This window comes from Limulus polyphemus, unplaced genomic scaffold (genome assembly GCF_000517525.1).
Source record: "Limulus polyphemus unplaced genomic scaffold, Limulus_polyphemus-2.1.2 Scaffold200, whole genome shotgun sequence".
NCBI classification, from domain to species: Eukaryota; Metazoa; Arthropoda; class Merostomata; order Xiphosura; family Limulidae; genus Limulus; species Limulus polyphemus.
This window is the reverse complement of record NW_013665810.1, coordinates 164157-176832: the sequence shown is the minus strand read 5'-3', so window position 1 is coordinate 176832 and position 12676 is coordinate 164157. Positions and strand designations below refer to the sequence as shown.

At 30.7% G+C, this 12676-nt stretch overlaps 1 protein-coding gene across 1 annotated transcript; it reads left to right on the top strand.

Moving 5' to 3' along the window:
* Positions 1-2012: 2012 nt before the first annotated feature.
* On the top strand, positions 2013-11905 carry LOC106478333 (trafficking protein particle complex subunit 3-like). The gene is made up of 5 exons (XM_013938870.2): positions 2013-2332; positions 4775-4872; positions 8033-8129; positions 9731-9913; positions 11728-11905. The coding sequence occupies exons 1-5, from the start codon at positions 2291-2293 to the stop codon at positions 11845-11847; spliced, it is 540 nt and encodes a 179-aa protein (XP_013794324.1). The 5' UTR covers positions 2013-2290; the 3' UTR covers positions 11848-11905.
* The last annotated feature ends 771 nt before the right edge of the window (positions 11906-12676 follow it).

Below are 12676 nucleotides of genomic sequence, written 5' to 3'. Positions count from 1 at the left end.
TTCTCTCTGGATAGAACAGTGACAATGACAAGGCATAGTAACTCTACTTTGGCTGACATTCATCAGGGGAACCTATAGAGACTGTTCAAATTAGTTTTAGACTCGCCCTACCACGTAACACCACAACAATCCTCAGTCACTTGTCTCCCATGTACTAAAGCTGAATCTCAGGAGGAGAATTTCCTCAATCACTCTAGGTACTCCAGATAGTGATGATACTCCTGCCTTGAGCAGTGTTCAGAAAAAAATATTTATCTGGAATCTTTGCAAAATTTCGGACTATCCTGCAATCTTCAGTGCTCTATTGAATCAATGTTGGTTCACTAGTTAATAACTCACTCTTCCCATGAATAGAGTGCTGTATAATTCAGTGACACTCAATATGTATATTGTATAATCTGCCTGCATACAGTCAAAAATGGTTGTGGATATGAATGTCAGGTCAGCTTAAAACATTGTGGGTAGCACAACAGTGTTTCCAGATTTTTGTTAGAAAATGTTGCCTAATTTCAGATCCTTCCTGACAAGTTTAAATATAAATACCCCCCCCCCCCAACACATATATATAAACTTTCCTTCCTCAATCAAACTAATTTTTTTTCTTTAATTTCGCCAGTATAATTAACAAAAAATACTTATTTCACACTATTATTGTAGTATGTCCTTTTGTTTGGTGAGTTCTTTTAGATTATTTAGCAAAAATAACGCCAAGTCCAGTTCATGTAATGATAATGATGATTAATCTATGTCTTCAATAATCTTTGCTACAAGTTACATTCACTTTGATACAAGATGTAGATCTAAATTCACAAGCAACATTTCAATAGAATCTGCGACACAATATAAATTCAATTTATTTATAAACTTTTCAGCAGAATTTTCTTGCTAATCGATTTATAACAAACACGCTAATTAACTCACTGAGTAACTGAAGAAACGCGATAATTTTCACTACTAACTCTGAACTGAATTACTCATTAACTTATGGCTTCACCGATTATCATATTTATATCATACCATTGTTTCTACACACTGCACGAAATTTCTAGATTCTATAGAGGCTTTAACTTTCATGATATTTCGAGATATTACATCATGCGCCCTCTAGTAAACAAATAGCTAAATTAAAATATAACTATATGAATATAACCATGTTAACAAGTCACCACAACACCTGAACAAGGTTGTGTGAAATTTTAAAGTTAAACTGATTTCTCCCAAGAACGATGGGATAGGTCTGCAGAAGAGATTCGGCAAGATATTTATTTGAAGTGTTTTTGAGGTCTCTGACTTTAAGAAAGAAATAGATGGAACATATCGAAAAAGATACAGTAAAAACAAATCTTTATTTAAACTCGAAAACAATCAAAACTATGTGTATATTAGACGAAGTAAAGCATCTTTACTAAATAGGTGTCTTCTCTAAACTCTCCTAACAACTTATAAAGAACTAGTTAATCCTATAGATCAAACTTTAGGATACTATTACTATTTTACAGAAAGAAGTTAATTTTCACTTACCAGACTGAAGGTTTAAGGTTTGATAGAGAGTCATTTGAGAAATTATATTACTATATACCAAATTCTATATTGTTATATTCTTAGGACGCTTGCACCACATATGCCGCTCAATCTCACTGAAACTTAAGGAATGTTATAAACTCAAGGCACGGCAGTCGAAATCCTTGCACAATGTGCAGTATTACAGTTATTTATATATGCAGTTTTATGCTCTAAAAGTTACGATTTGTACGCTGAAACATAAACAGTGTTTAAGAAAAACTCTTGTTTCTCATTGTTCAGCCCAACTTACACGTTGTAATTAAACGAAAATACTCTTGGACAATAACCTGTGGGAGACAAAAGATTGTTTGTTTGTCTTTTTAAGCAAAAAGCTACACAATGCGCTATCTTTAATGTGAACACCATGAGTATCAAAACCTGTGTGCACTCAGTTTTTGATTTTGAATCCGAAATGATACCTGACTTCTAGCAAACAAAATATAACTCTGAAGTGTTATTTTTTAATACGCCTTTGATTTCGAAATGAATAGAGTAATAGGAATGTGTAAGGAAGAAAAAAATACAATATACGTGGTTTTGTAGCAGTTTTAAGTCAAATTGGCTGATTTGATTTTCCATAACTCATGATTGGGTTATCGAATATGTATTATCTCTAGTGATTTTGGTAGTGTAGTGTTTGGAGAAGAACTAATTGTTGTAGTAGAATAGTTGTGACAGAAAAACGTATATGCTAAGTTAGCAAAAGTAAATTAAAACACATTTAGAAATGTCTAGGCAAGGAATGAGAAGCACTGATCCAAAAAAAGTTGTAAGTATAAACAAATCTTAATTTTCGGCAAATGCAACATTGCAAGCAGGAAATGTATTTAATTTGTTTAATAATTCTAATAGTAATAAAAAGTACTAGTATTAGTAGTAGTAGTAATGATGGGTGGATCAACACCTAAGTAATTATTGATCAATACTCGAGTTTTAAAAATAGTATCAAAAGTATAGATTACTTGGGTTAGTTTATAACAAAAGAAAGAAAGAAGTGAGGCTGTTTTTTGGTAAATTGCGTGAGTAGGTTTCTGTCATAGGCAGTGTTTATGAATTATGAATGCTAACTTGGTATTTGCGTTAGTACTACTACTAAACCTCAGTGGGAGTAGTACTAGTAGATGTAGTTTACTGTATAGTTACATCAGAAGTTGTTTAAAAAATTTATTGCCATAGTAAACAGTGTGGCGTGCATTAACTCAAGTATATAAAACCATTACACCCCTAATGCAGTATACCTTTAACCATGCCATAAACTTTTATTTAATTCAAACCCATATAGTTACAGTAAAATAATAATGTGTTCATGCATCCACGTGGACAGTCAAAGCTTTTAGTTGTAGAGTTGATTCATGTTATGAGAACTGATTTCCACTTCTAAGTTCTAATCAAATAACTGCTTGAATTGTGGTTTATTCAGATGGAAATCAGCTTTCCTCAGTCACCCTTCACTTTTCACAGACTAGTCTGTTTGAGTTGACATCTGAGGGTTTTTACTCACATTTCTGTATTGCCTCGTTTCTTTGAGTTATCTGTAGCAGTGGTGTCATGCCCCTTTCCCTCAATGCCTTCCACATACTCCTAAAACTCCAAATTCATGTATAAACATTTGATTAGATATATTCAAAATATTCGTCTGTTATGGAAAACCAGTAATCAAAGTAACAAATGAAAATTTAATAATATGAAATGTAAAATATACCCCCCCCCCCTTATTATTATTTGCATGATTATTAATTATTAACCCACCACTCATAACAAAGTACTTTATTTTCTGAATGTGCCCTCCAAAAAAATTAGCTCCATGATGCCCCTGATCCTTGGGTGTATTCTTTGCAAACAACGATAGCCAAATAGAAGAAAATGTCTAGTAAATATTTGTAGTTGCTGAGCACTCTTGCAGTTTCTCATATTCTCCTGTAGGTGGAATTGCATATCTTCACAGATGTAAACCATATTTTACAGGAGAGCTGTTTTAGAATTTCATAAGTTTTTAATTCCCTGGTCACTAGAGAAATCTTGAATGCACACCTCCTGTGTGGCTATCTGTTTGGTCTTGTCTTGTGTCAAACCCCTACTCCTGTATAAAAACTAACTAGGATACTGAAAAAAATAAAATAAAATCAGCACAATGGAAACCTAAAGCCTACATGTATAGTGATTAGATTATATTGAAGTATATAAAGTTGAGTATTTTGTCATAATCCCATTTAATATCTTACATGGCTTTGTTAGTTTAGGACATATAGGTTTGAACTAACTTTGTACAAGAAACTAAAAGTGTCAAATAATATTTGTAAGTATAATAATAATTGAACAGTTAATTAAACATTGTAACCAGTAAGATCTAGTGAAACATAACTATATAGAAAAAATGGAACTGCTTACCACATAATATACTAGTCATTTGCTTACCAGCACATAAACATATATACACACACACAAATAAGCATTCATATATTTACAGTGTAGTGTATTGAACATCACAGGCTAGTGAATGTTATACAAATTAATAAACAGGTGTGTACTAGCCACCTATGTGGAGAATAATACCCCACTTATAGATAGTTTTTTGATTTATTATACCATTAAATTCTTTACATCTTCAAAGCTAGTTATTATCCGTCTCTACTTGGGAAGGACTGAGGTTTCCTTGCAGTCTTCCTATTCCTTGATCCAATTTTTATTTCTGACTCTTTGGCTGACTCAACTTTGGTTTTTAGCAGCAGCATAGTGACTCATAAAATGGTTCTGAGTTTTTTTCAAGTACAAACTTTTTGCTCATAGCCATCTCTTTACTGATTCCATCTTGTATTTTATTCTGAGACATTCTGTGAGTGACTGTTTCTTTGTCTTGATGTTTATAAAAATTTTCACCTCTGCTGTCTGGTTAATTTCAAAGAAAAAACAGATTTTCTTCCCAAGTTACCTTCTTTTTTATTTTTACATTTACTAGTTTTAAAAAATTCGTTTTTTCATTAATATCAATACTTTTCAGTACTGATTCTTTTTCACATTATTTTTCATTTGGCTGTTTTATCCTTATATTTCTTCTGTTGTTGTATTCAAATTTAAGTTTGGTGTGAAAGGTTTTAATAAAGTAAGAATTTATTATAAAATTTAAATAAAAAATTAAGATTAAAGTTCTTTGTTTGGATCCATAGTAGTTTCTTTACATTAATTTATTTGATCTTTTACATGGTATATGTAGAACTCGGAGCTATTTACTTTAACTTATGGAGCATTGGTAGCACAAATTTTGAAAGATTATGAAAATGATGATGAAGTGAACAGACAACTGGATCGTATGTAAGTGAATTTTCCCTTTAATATTCAAAAGTTTTTTTTTTTTTTGTAAGACTAGTAAATATTAAATCTAATAAAAGGTTTATAAATGTTTCATAAAGATGATTGAGGAGACTTGTAAGATAAAAATTTAAGGATAAATTAGTTTTAAGTTTGTAAATATAGTACTGCCAGGAATTTAGCATAGGGTTTAAAGAGGGCTACTACTAGTACTAGAATAATTGTTGGGATGGGGGGCTATCATTACAAGGATAGATTCATGATGTTAGAAAAACACGTAGGGTCAAGAAATCGTGTTAGAAATGAATAAAAACCCTATAACCCGAGAGATTTCCAAAGGTGGACTTTTAGAAAATTCTCGGGTTATAGGGTTTTTATTCATTACAAGGATAGATTAAGATTTTTAGAACTATTTTCTCGTGAGAAAAGAAGTATTAGAGGAAATCTGATTGAATATTTCAATATTATAAAGGGAATAGGTAGGATTGATGCATCATTTTTTTCATGCTTAATGGTAAGAGTGGTTGTACTAGGGGTTATAGCAGGGGCATAGTAGCCCAATGTTCTAAAAATTCATTTATATCTCACCACCTTATTACTATGAAGTAATTTAAGCTCATCTTAACTTTTGAATATTTTCATTTTACAAGTTTCATTTATGCTAAGTTAAATCACTTGAAATATTTTTATAGAAGAATAGGTCCACATTGTTTTGGAAAGAGATCCTCCCATATACACACTGTACTGTTAGCAAGGTTATGAAAATAAAAAAAATCCCTATCTGTTGACATGAGGACCGATTTTTCACACTATTTTTTTCTCAGTTACTCAGTCAATGATCATAATTTGATGAAACTTAGTGGACAGATGTAGAATATTATTCCTTATTGTCCTGCCAAAAATGGTTCACGTCTGTTGATAATGACAGATATACGGATACATTTTTGTATTTTTTGAGAGCCAAATATGATAAACTCTAGGTGGTGGAGGTATGTGCTCTACTGAATGCCACTCTAGTTTAATTGTGCAAATACATTTAATTGTCAGATGTATTAAATTAGCACAATAGATGTCAGACAGGGTAGACCGAACAGAGCATTCAAAGCAATGTACTTTTTTTACAGAAACTTTCCCAAAGAAACATGTACATTTCACAGCATAAACATTTCAAATTACTTTTATTAAGAAAGGAGTAAGTTAACCAAGGCAACATTACAGGTGATCAATGAATGTAAACAATCTCAGTTAATTATATTATGAACAGTAAAGGTTTCAAAGGTTGGCTAAGTTGAGTATATTAGTGTTGTATAGTAAATATTGACAAAATGTGTTTACTTAGTTACTCTTATTGGTCAGTCCAAGTGTTTTCAAACAGTGGTGTGAAATGTTCCATAGGGGTTGACAAAGGAGTTGAAAAAATATAACAAATGTATGTGAATTATTAGTTTTTCAGGACTAATGTATTGAAAGAGAGATGCTTCATCTTTTCAGTCTCTTTGCTGTTTGATTGTGAAATGGGGAAAGCATTTCCGTTTTTTTCCTTTTTAGTTTGTTTCAAAATTTTACAGAAAAGCTATCAATGCATAGATGTCTATAATTTTGAAGTGATAGATTAGTGGGAAAGCAGCTAGTGAACAAGACTTACTGTCAGATCTTGAATGAACAGTGGAATTTGACTTACTCTTACAACACACCCACATAGACAAAGTACAAAGTGTCTCATTGTGACAATGGGACACAAACCATAAACCCTCATCAGTACAATCAAAGCATGCTAAACACTGGTCCTCTTTTTTGTAGTATTTTACATGTTTTGTGATTGAATGTTTAAAAATTATGGAATAGTTTAAAAATAATTTATGTATAAATGCATCATTCTATTAAAGTTTTTAGACCAGTAGTTATTCTCTGTTGCTTTCTAGTTTCTTGTCAGATGAGGAGTCTTAAATGTTTACTATCATGAAAGTGTAGTCCTGGACCAAAAATTTTTGAGAACCCATGATCTAATCAAAAATGTGTAGTGGCCTAACCTAACATGATTTATTAAGTTTTATGGAGACACAGACTGAAAAACAAACACTAAGTGAAAATTCAAATGTTAATCATGAACTAACCACCACTTTGATTTTTACACAAAAAAAACTGACTGTGTACCTCACTCTCATGGTTTTTTGGTAATAGATAAGAAAGAGATTATAATGACTGTGGTGATTGCTTAAATACTGTAGGCTGGAGAAATGTAGAAGGTATAATGATGGGAAAGGTTATGTACCAACTATTCAAGGATTGTGAAAATAACAATTAACACAGTTGTAGAAAAAAATTAATATAAAAGCCAGAAAAACAATAAAAGTTAGGTGAAATGTCTGTGAACCACCTGTTTGTTGGAAAAATGAAATATCTTAAAGAAAGGTTTTTCAGGTAAAAACCTAACCTCTTTAAAACAGAAATACTAATAAAAACAATTTGAGTAAAGAATTAGTAATATTAAGTTAAAAATTTATGTACTAGAACAAAATACAGGAAATTCTAGATAGGTTTACCTTAAAACAACTGACTAAGAACACACTAGTAAACTATGTGACAGCTAAGTAAATTTAAGAAGGAAGAATATAAATAAGGAAAGTTCCTGTGTAGAAGTAATTTCTTTGAAAGTGTAATCAAAATCTACAATTATTTGCTAGTTTACAAAATGGCCTCTATCGGTAACTTATGTTTAACTTTTTTTTTTTCTAATTTTAGAACTACTTAGTAGGAAGATGGTTTGCAGAATTAGCATTTTAATTTAGTGAAGTGTGCAAACACATACTAGATGAATTTATCAAAAGTTTTACTTAATATTTGTAAATTTTCTATTGTTAAACCAATATTAAAATTTTAGGCCAGCATGTAAAGGAAGCAGACACTATTTAATTTTCACTAATCTTTAACCTTTGTTATTTTCATTTTACATGTATTGCTGTAATCTAAGTGAATATTTCATGATTGTAGAAATTTAAAGATTAAGGATATGATGAATTACAAAAAGTTTGAAATGAGTCTACAAAGTAAACATATAAAAATAAGTGTTCTTGTAAATGTAAAGTATCATTTGTGTATGGAGTGAAAAAGCAGTGTTTTGTGTGTGTGTTTTACCTGTTTAATGTCTTTTATAATCCTGCAGGGGTTACAATATTGGTGTTCGACTTATTGAGGACTACCTAGCTCGTACTGGTTCTGGAAGATGCTACGATCTCAGAGATACAGCTGATAAATTGCAGGTTTTTGCTATTTGTTATATAATAAACTGATTTTAAACACTTTAATCTTTATACAGATTACCATAATTTTGTTTCATTGGCTGACAGTTTTCTCCTTAATAACCCTTCCTGTACTCTTCAATTAAACAGTAAATAAATATGTGATGGCAAAAACGAATATTAAGGAAATAAAATGTTGTATTAACTACTTCGTAGTTCATATTGTTTGCAGTTGTAATACCCCAGCCATTCGTAAAATGTGTGTAAGTTTGTATTGTTAGGTTTACAGACTTTTTTATTTTAACAGGCCTCTCACGAGTCAGTGAGAGACATTTTTGTTGAAAAAACAACTACCCAATCTGGTTTTTCTTAATTTGAACTGAAATTTTTTGGACATTTTTATTGGCTAAAAAGAAGGGATTTCTTACACTCTTTTAACATTGGGGCTGCAAAAAAATGATTTGAAGTGGTAAGGTGACTGAAATCCGTCAGCACATCATGAGCTTAATGGCCAAGCACAAGAAGCATGGAAGTCTGCAACTGATATGCAGAGGTATTCAGGAGTCATTTAGAACCACCTTGGTAGATATTAAGCAGCAAGCTGAGTACAATATTATGCCTCTAGCTGCTTTCAAAGTGTTCATGTCTGTTCATCCCACTGCTGACTATCGTGATGCTTTGACCTTCCCTACCAAATTGCAAGTGAAATCGTTTATCTCAAGTGAAGGCTAAACATAAAAGGTGATAGCAAAAGCATAAAAGGTTGGTGTTTGCTTAAGTAATGATGCTGAGAATATGGCTTTCTTTATAAATTTATATACTGAATTTACTCCCAGCAAGTAGACCTTAATACTAGCTAGTACGGAGACTTGAGGATGCTGTATTTCACTTAACAATTTATCAATTAACAAACAAAAAACTTGTCTCAAAGATACATCCAAAGCTACCCTCTTTGGGAGTTTCAGGATTGAATTTACTTTTAATATTCAACAAATTGTAGTGTAAATACACCCCTTGGCTCCTGAGAGACGTGTTAATAGAGATATAACAAACATTTGTTTGTATTTCATATATAAAGATTTAATGCTTTTAAGCCATTGGATTAAATTGTATGGCTAAATATTGAGAATAGGTGTCACAAATTATTTTAAAATTTAAAATAACATGGTTAATGTGTATGTAGTGTGTTGGGATTCTTTTCCCTGTATTGGTTTCTTTCAGTAATACTCTGAAAGGACTGTAATATTGTTTGCTTAAAGAACTACTTAAGATCCACATGGATATTGAAGTATATAACTCTCAGGGCTGGCACTTGTAGGGGTAACCCTCCGTAAAGCTAATGCCATCTATTAATCTAATTTTATATTTGGCCCAATTATATGTCTCATTGTCCAACCATCCACCCACCCACTCCTGTGAAGGAAAGTTGAAGTCAGTACTGCTCCTTAAAAATTCAGAGATGTAATACAACTGATGTACAACAACTCACGAGGTTATTTCTAACAAATACTTCTTGTTCCTGGGAATAAATATATTCTTGGCAGTTTAAGAAAATTTATAGTAGAAATGATAAAAGAACCTTTTTAATGAAACAGAACTAAAAGATTTTTTTGTATTGCCAGATGGCGTTTAAGATGTATCTTAGCATCACTCCATCAGTTACAAATTGGAGTCCAGCTGGAGATGAATTTTCCCTAATCCTTGAGAATAACCCTCTTACAGAGTTTGTGGAGCTACCAGAAGGACACGGTGGATTAAAATATTCAAATATTTTGGCTGGAGTATTGAGGGGAGCATTAGAAATGGTAATTTTATGAAGTTACCACTGATGCAAGTAATGTTTTGTCTTCCTTTATTGAAAAATCAAAAACTTTGAAGAAACAATTACATGAATAAAACCTAATTAAGAAGTGGCCCCTTACTTAAGCAGGCATAAGAAAAGATATGGTTTATGATTTCATTGACCCTATTCAGACCAGAGAACACCTTTCAGATTTTGAGTGCATACATGCATATCAAATTTCAAAATGTAAGTAAAAAATAATAACCCTAATGCTTTTTCAGCAATTTATAACTCAAACATATTTTAGAATTGTTATTTTGTCATTTTATAACATTTACTTAATGTAATTAACAAAAAAAAGAAAATTTAGAACTTGCACTTTTATGCAGTTTAATTAATTTTTCCTTTAAATAAAGCACTTGTTAATTTTTTTAGGCTTTTTTACCCATACCAAAGCAAAGCATTTTCAACCCTTGAGAATATAATTATCCATATATTCTTTCTTGCATGATTTTCTTTCTATTTCACTGATTTTATTAGTACAGCCTATGGTTCTTCCCCTTTTACGATCTTACAGAACATGTTCTCAACATCGATTTTGAAACAAGCTACAGACAAAGTTTAAATAATATTGGATAGAGCAGAATTTAAGTTTCAATAGTATTGAATAGAACAAATTATAAATCATGGAAAAGTGATTTAGATGCAGAGAAGAATAATGGAATCTAATGGGAAGTTTAGAAGAAACCATAGTTCTTGTAGTTTTGTCATAGTTAACTTAGAGGGCTCATTTTGTTTTTGAAAATGATTTTTGTTAAGTTATATTTGCTTGAAAGTTAGGAATATAATCTTCTATTACAAGACACTGAGAAAATCTAGTCAGGTTTAAAGAATAACATAGGCAATGGCAAAATATTTTGATGACTCAAATCCTTATTCATTGAACATTTTTGTTAAGTTTATTCAACCAATGCATGTAAATAAAATAAGGTTGTATTAAGTTATAATCCTGTTGTCTGAGTTGTATATTAAACTCAGTTATTCCTAAAGTTGTATTAATATTAAACTCAGTGAGTCCAAGTTCAGTAATTAAGGTTACATTGTATTATAAACCTTGTTTTCAAGTAAACTCAAAGTCACAAATTATAAACCTTAGATTCCTGTTTTATTTCTAAAGAACATTGCTTTTTTTTTAAATCTAATATAGATATATATATCAAATTGATATCTAAGGAATTATTTGTAAGTATTTTCATATATGGGATTTACCAATATTAGTTAAGAAACAGAATTCAAGATTGTAAATTTGTATTAAGACTAGCTTATTTTGATAAGTGGGCTTTATTTTCTTTTTTCAAATACATTGTTAGTTAAACCATTTTATGTCTCACTGGGGGAACTTAGCAAATATTTGGCCAAAAAGCAAACACCAGGTGTAGTTTAATATGTTATATCTTGGTTTACACAGCTATATAAGGCCAGTAGTCAATGAATCTTTCATGTATATTGAAGTACACTGGTAATGTTTGCAATAAACCAGAATCATATTTTAATTGTATCATTCACTAGAACAATGTGTATTATTCATTACAGTTTAGCAACAAAGTTATGATTTTTTTCCATTCCTAAATTTTGGACTTCAGTTGTCTAACTTACACACACATTCCTTCCTATGTTAAGTTTGGTATTTCATTATTTTAACCATAAAACATTTTCAGTGTTATTAAATTTCTCTTCATGATGCTAAGACAGTATGAATATTCTAGATCCTTTGTTTTCAGCACAGTAGAATATTAAGACTTTAAATGGCATGATCCTCCTTCTTGTTATATTTAGGTACAGTTAGAAGTGGCTGCCTGGTTTGTCCAAGATCAATTGGCAGGAGACTCGTGCACAGAATTAAGAGTCAAATTTCTCAAGAGACTAGAAGACGCAATGCCAGTTGGAGAAGATTGATCCTGTTTGTAAATGTAATCTTTATAATACAAACAATAAATTACCATAAGACCTAAAATATGATTGTACAGATAATTTCCATTTGCAAAGATCACATTTCTGTACTGAATTAGAAGTCCATTGTGACTAAGTAAATATTTCTGTACTTAATTAAAATTACTCGTTAATTCTTTTTAAGACATATATACAAGTACATTGCATATTTCTATGTATATTTTCTCTTTTTTTTTTCTTTTTTTGTAAAAATAAACATTTTTTTCTCCTTTAATACTTATTTCAGAAAAGATCCTGTTTAAAGTTTTTAATTTAATACTTGGTATCAGCTGGAATACTAATGTGTCTTGTTTGCACATCATAAAAGAAATAGTGAATATATTGCAGCATATAATTGCAGGTCTTTGTCATGCTTTCATTTAATTATTATTTTTAAGCATGAAGCGCATCAGTTATTTATCCTAAAACAACAGTATGATTCTAGTTGTACTGTTTTACTGTATTACAATATTGTTAAAAAAGAAAGTTTGTATACAACAAGCAATACGTATTACAGTAGTTAAACACTTTTAGTAAAGTAATGATATGGAGATTAATAAAATAATTAACCAGGAAACTACAATACTTATACAGGACGATTTTCAGTTTAAAACTGAAATGAATGGAGAATAAGTTAAAATATACTAAATATCTGGATGTTGACAACGTGAAGTATGACAATGAAATATAGTAATTCTGAGAAAATTTAAATGTTTTTCAGAAGGTACAAATTTATTGAAGTCTATCAAAAATGTAAAAAATTGATGAGGAATGAAAATGTTAAAAAACATAAAAC

Bases quoted from the DNA above. Each gene is read 5' to 3' on its own strand.
- LOC106478333 (XM_013938870.2), top strand. From the start codon at position 2,291: ATGTCTAGGCAAGGAATGAGAAGCACTGATCCAAAAAAAGTT. The intron at 2,333-4,774 runs GTAAGTATAAAC...TGGTATATGTAG, and splicing joins GCACTGATCCAAAAAAAGTT to AACTCGGAGCTATTTACTTT. The intron at 4,873-8,032 runs GTAAGTGAATTT...ATAATCCTGCAG, and splicing joins AACAGACAACTGGATCGTAT to GGGTTACAATATTGGTGTTC.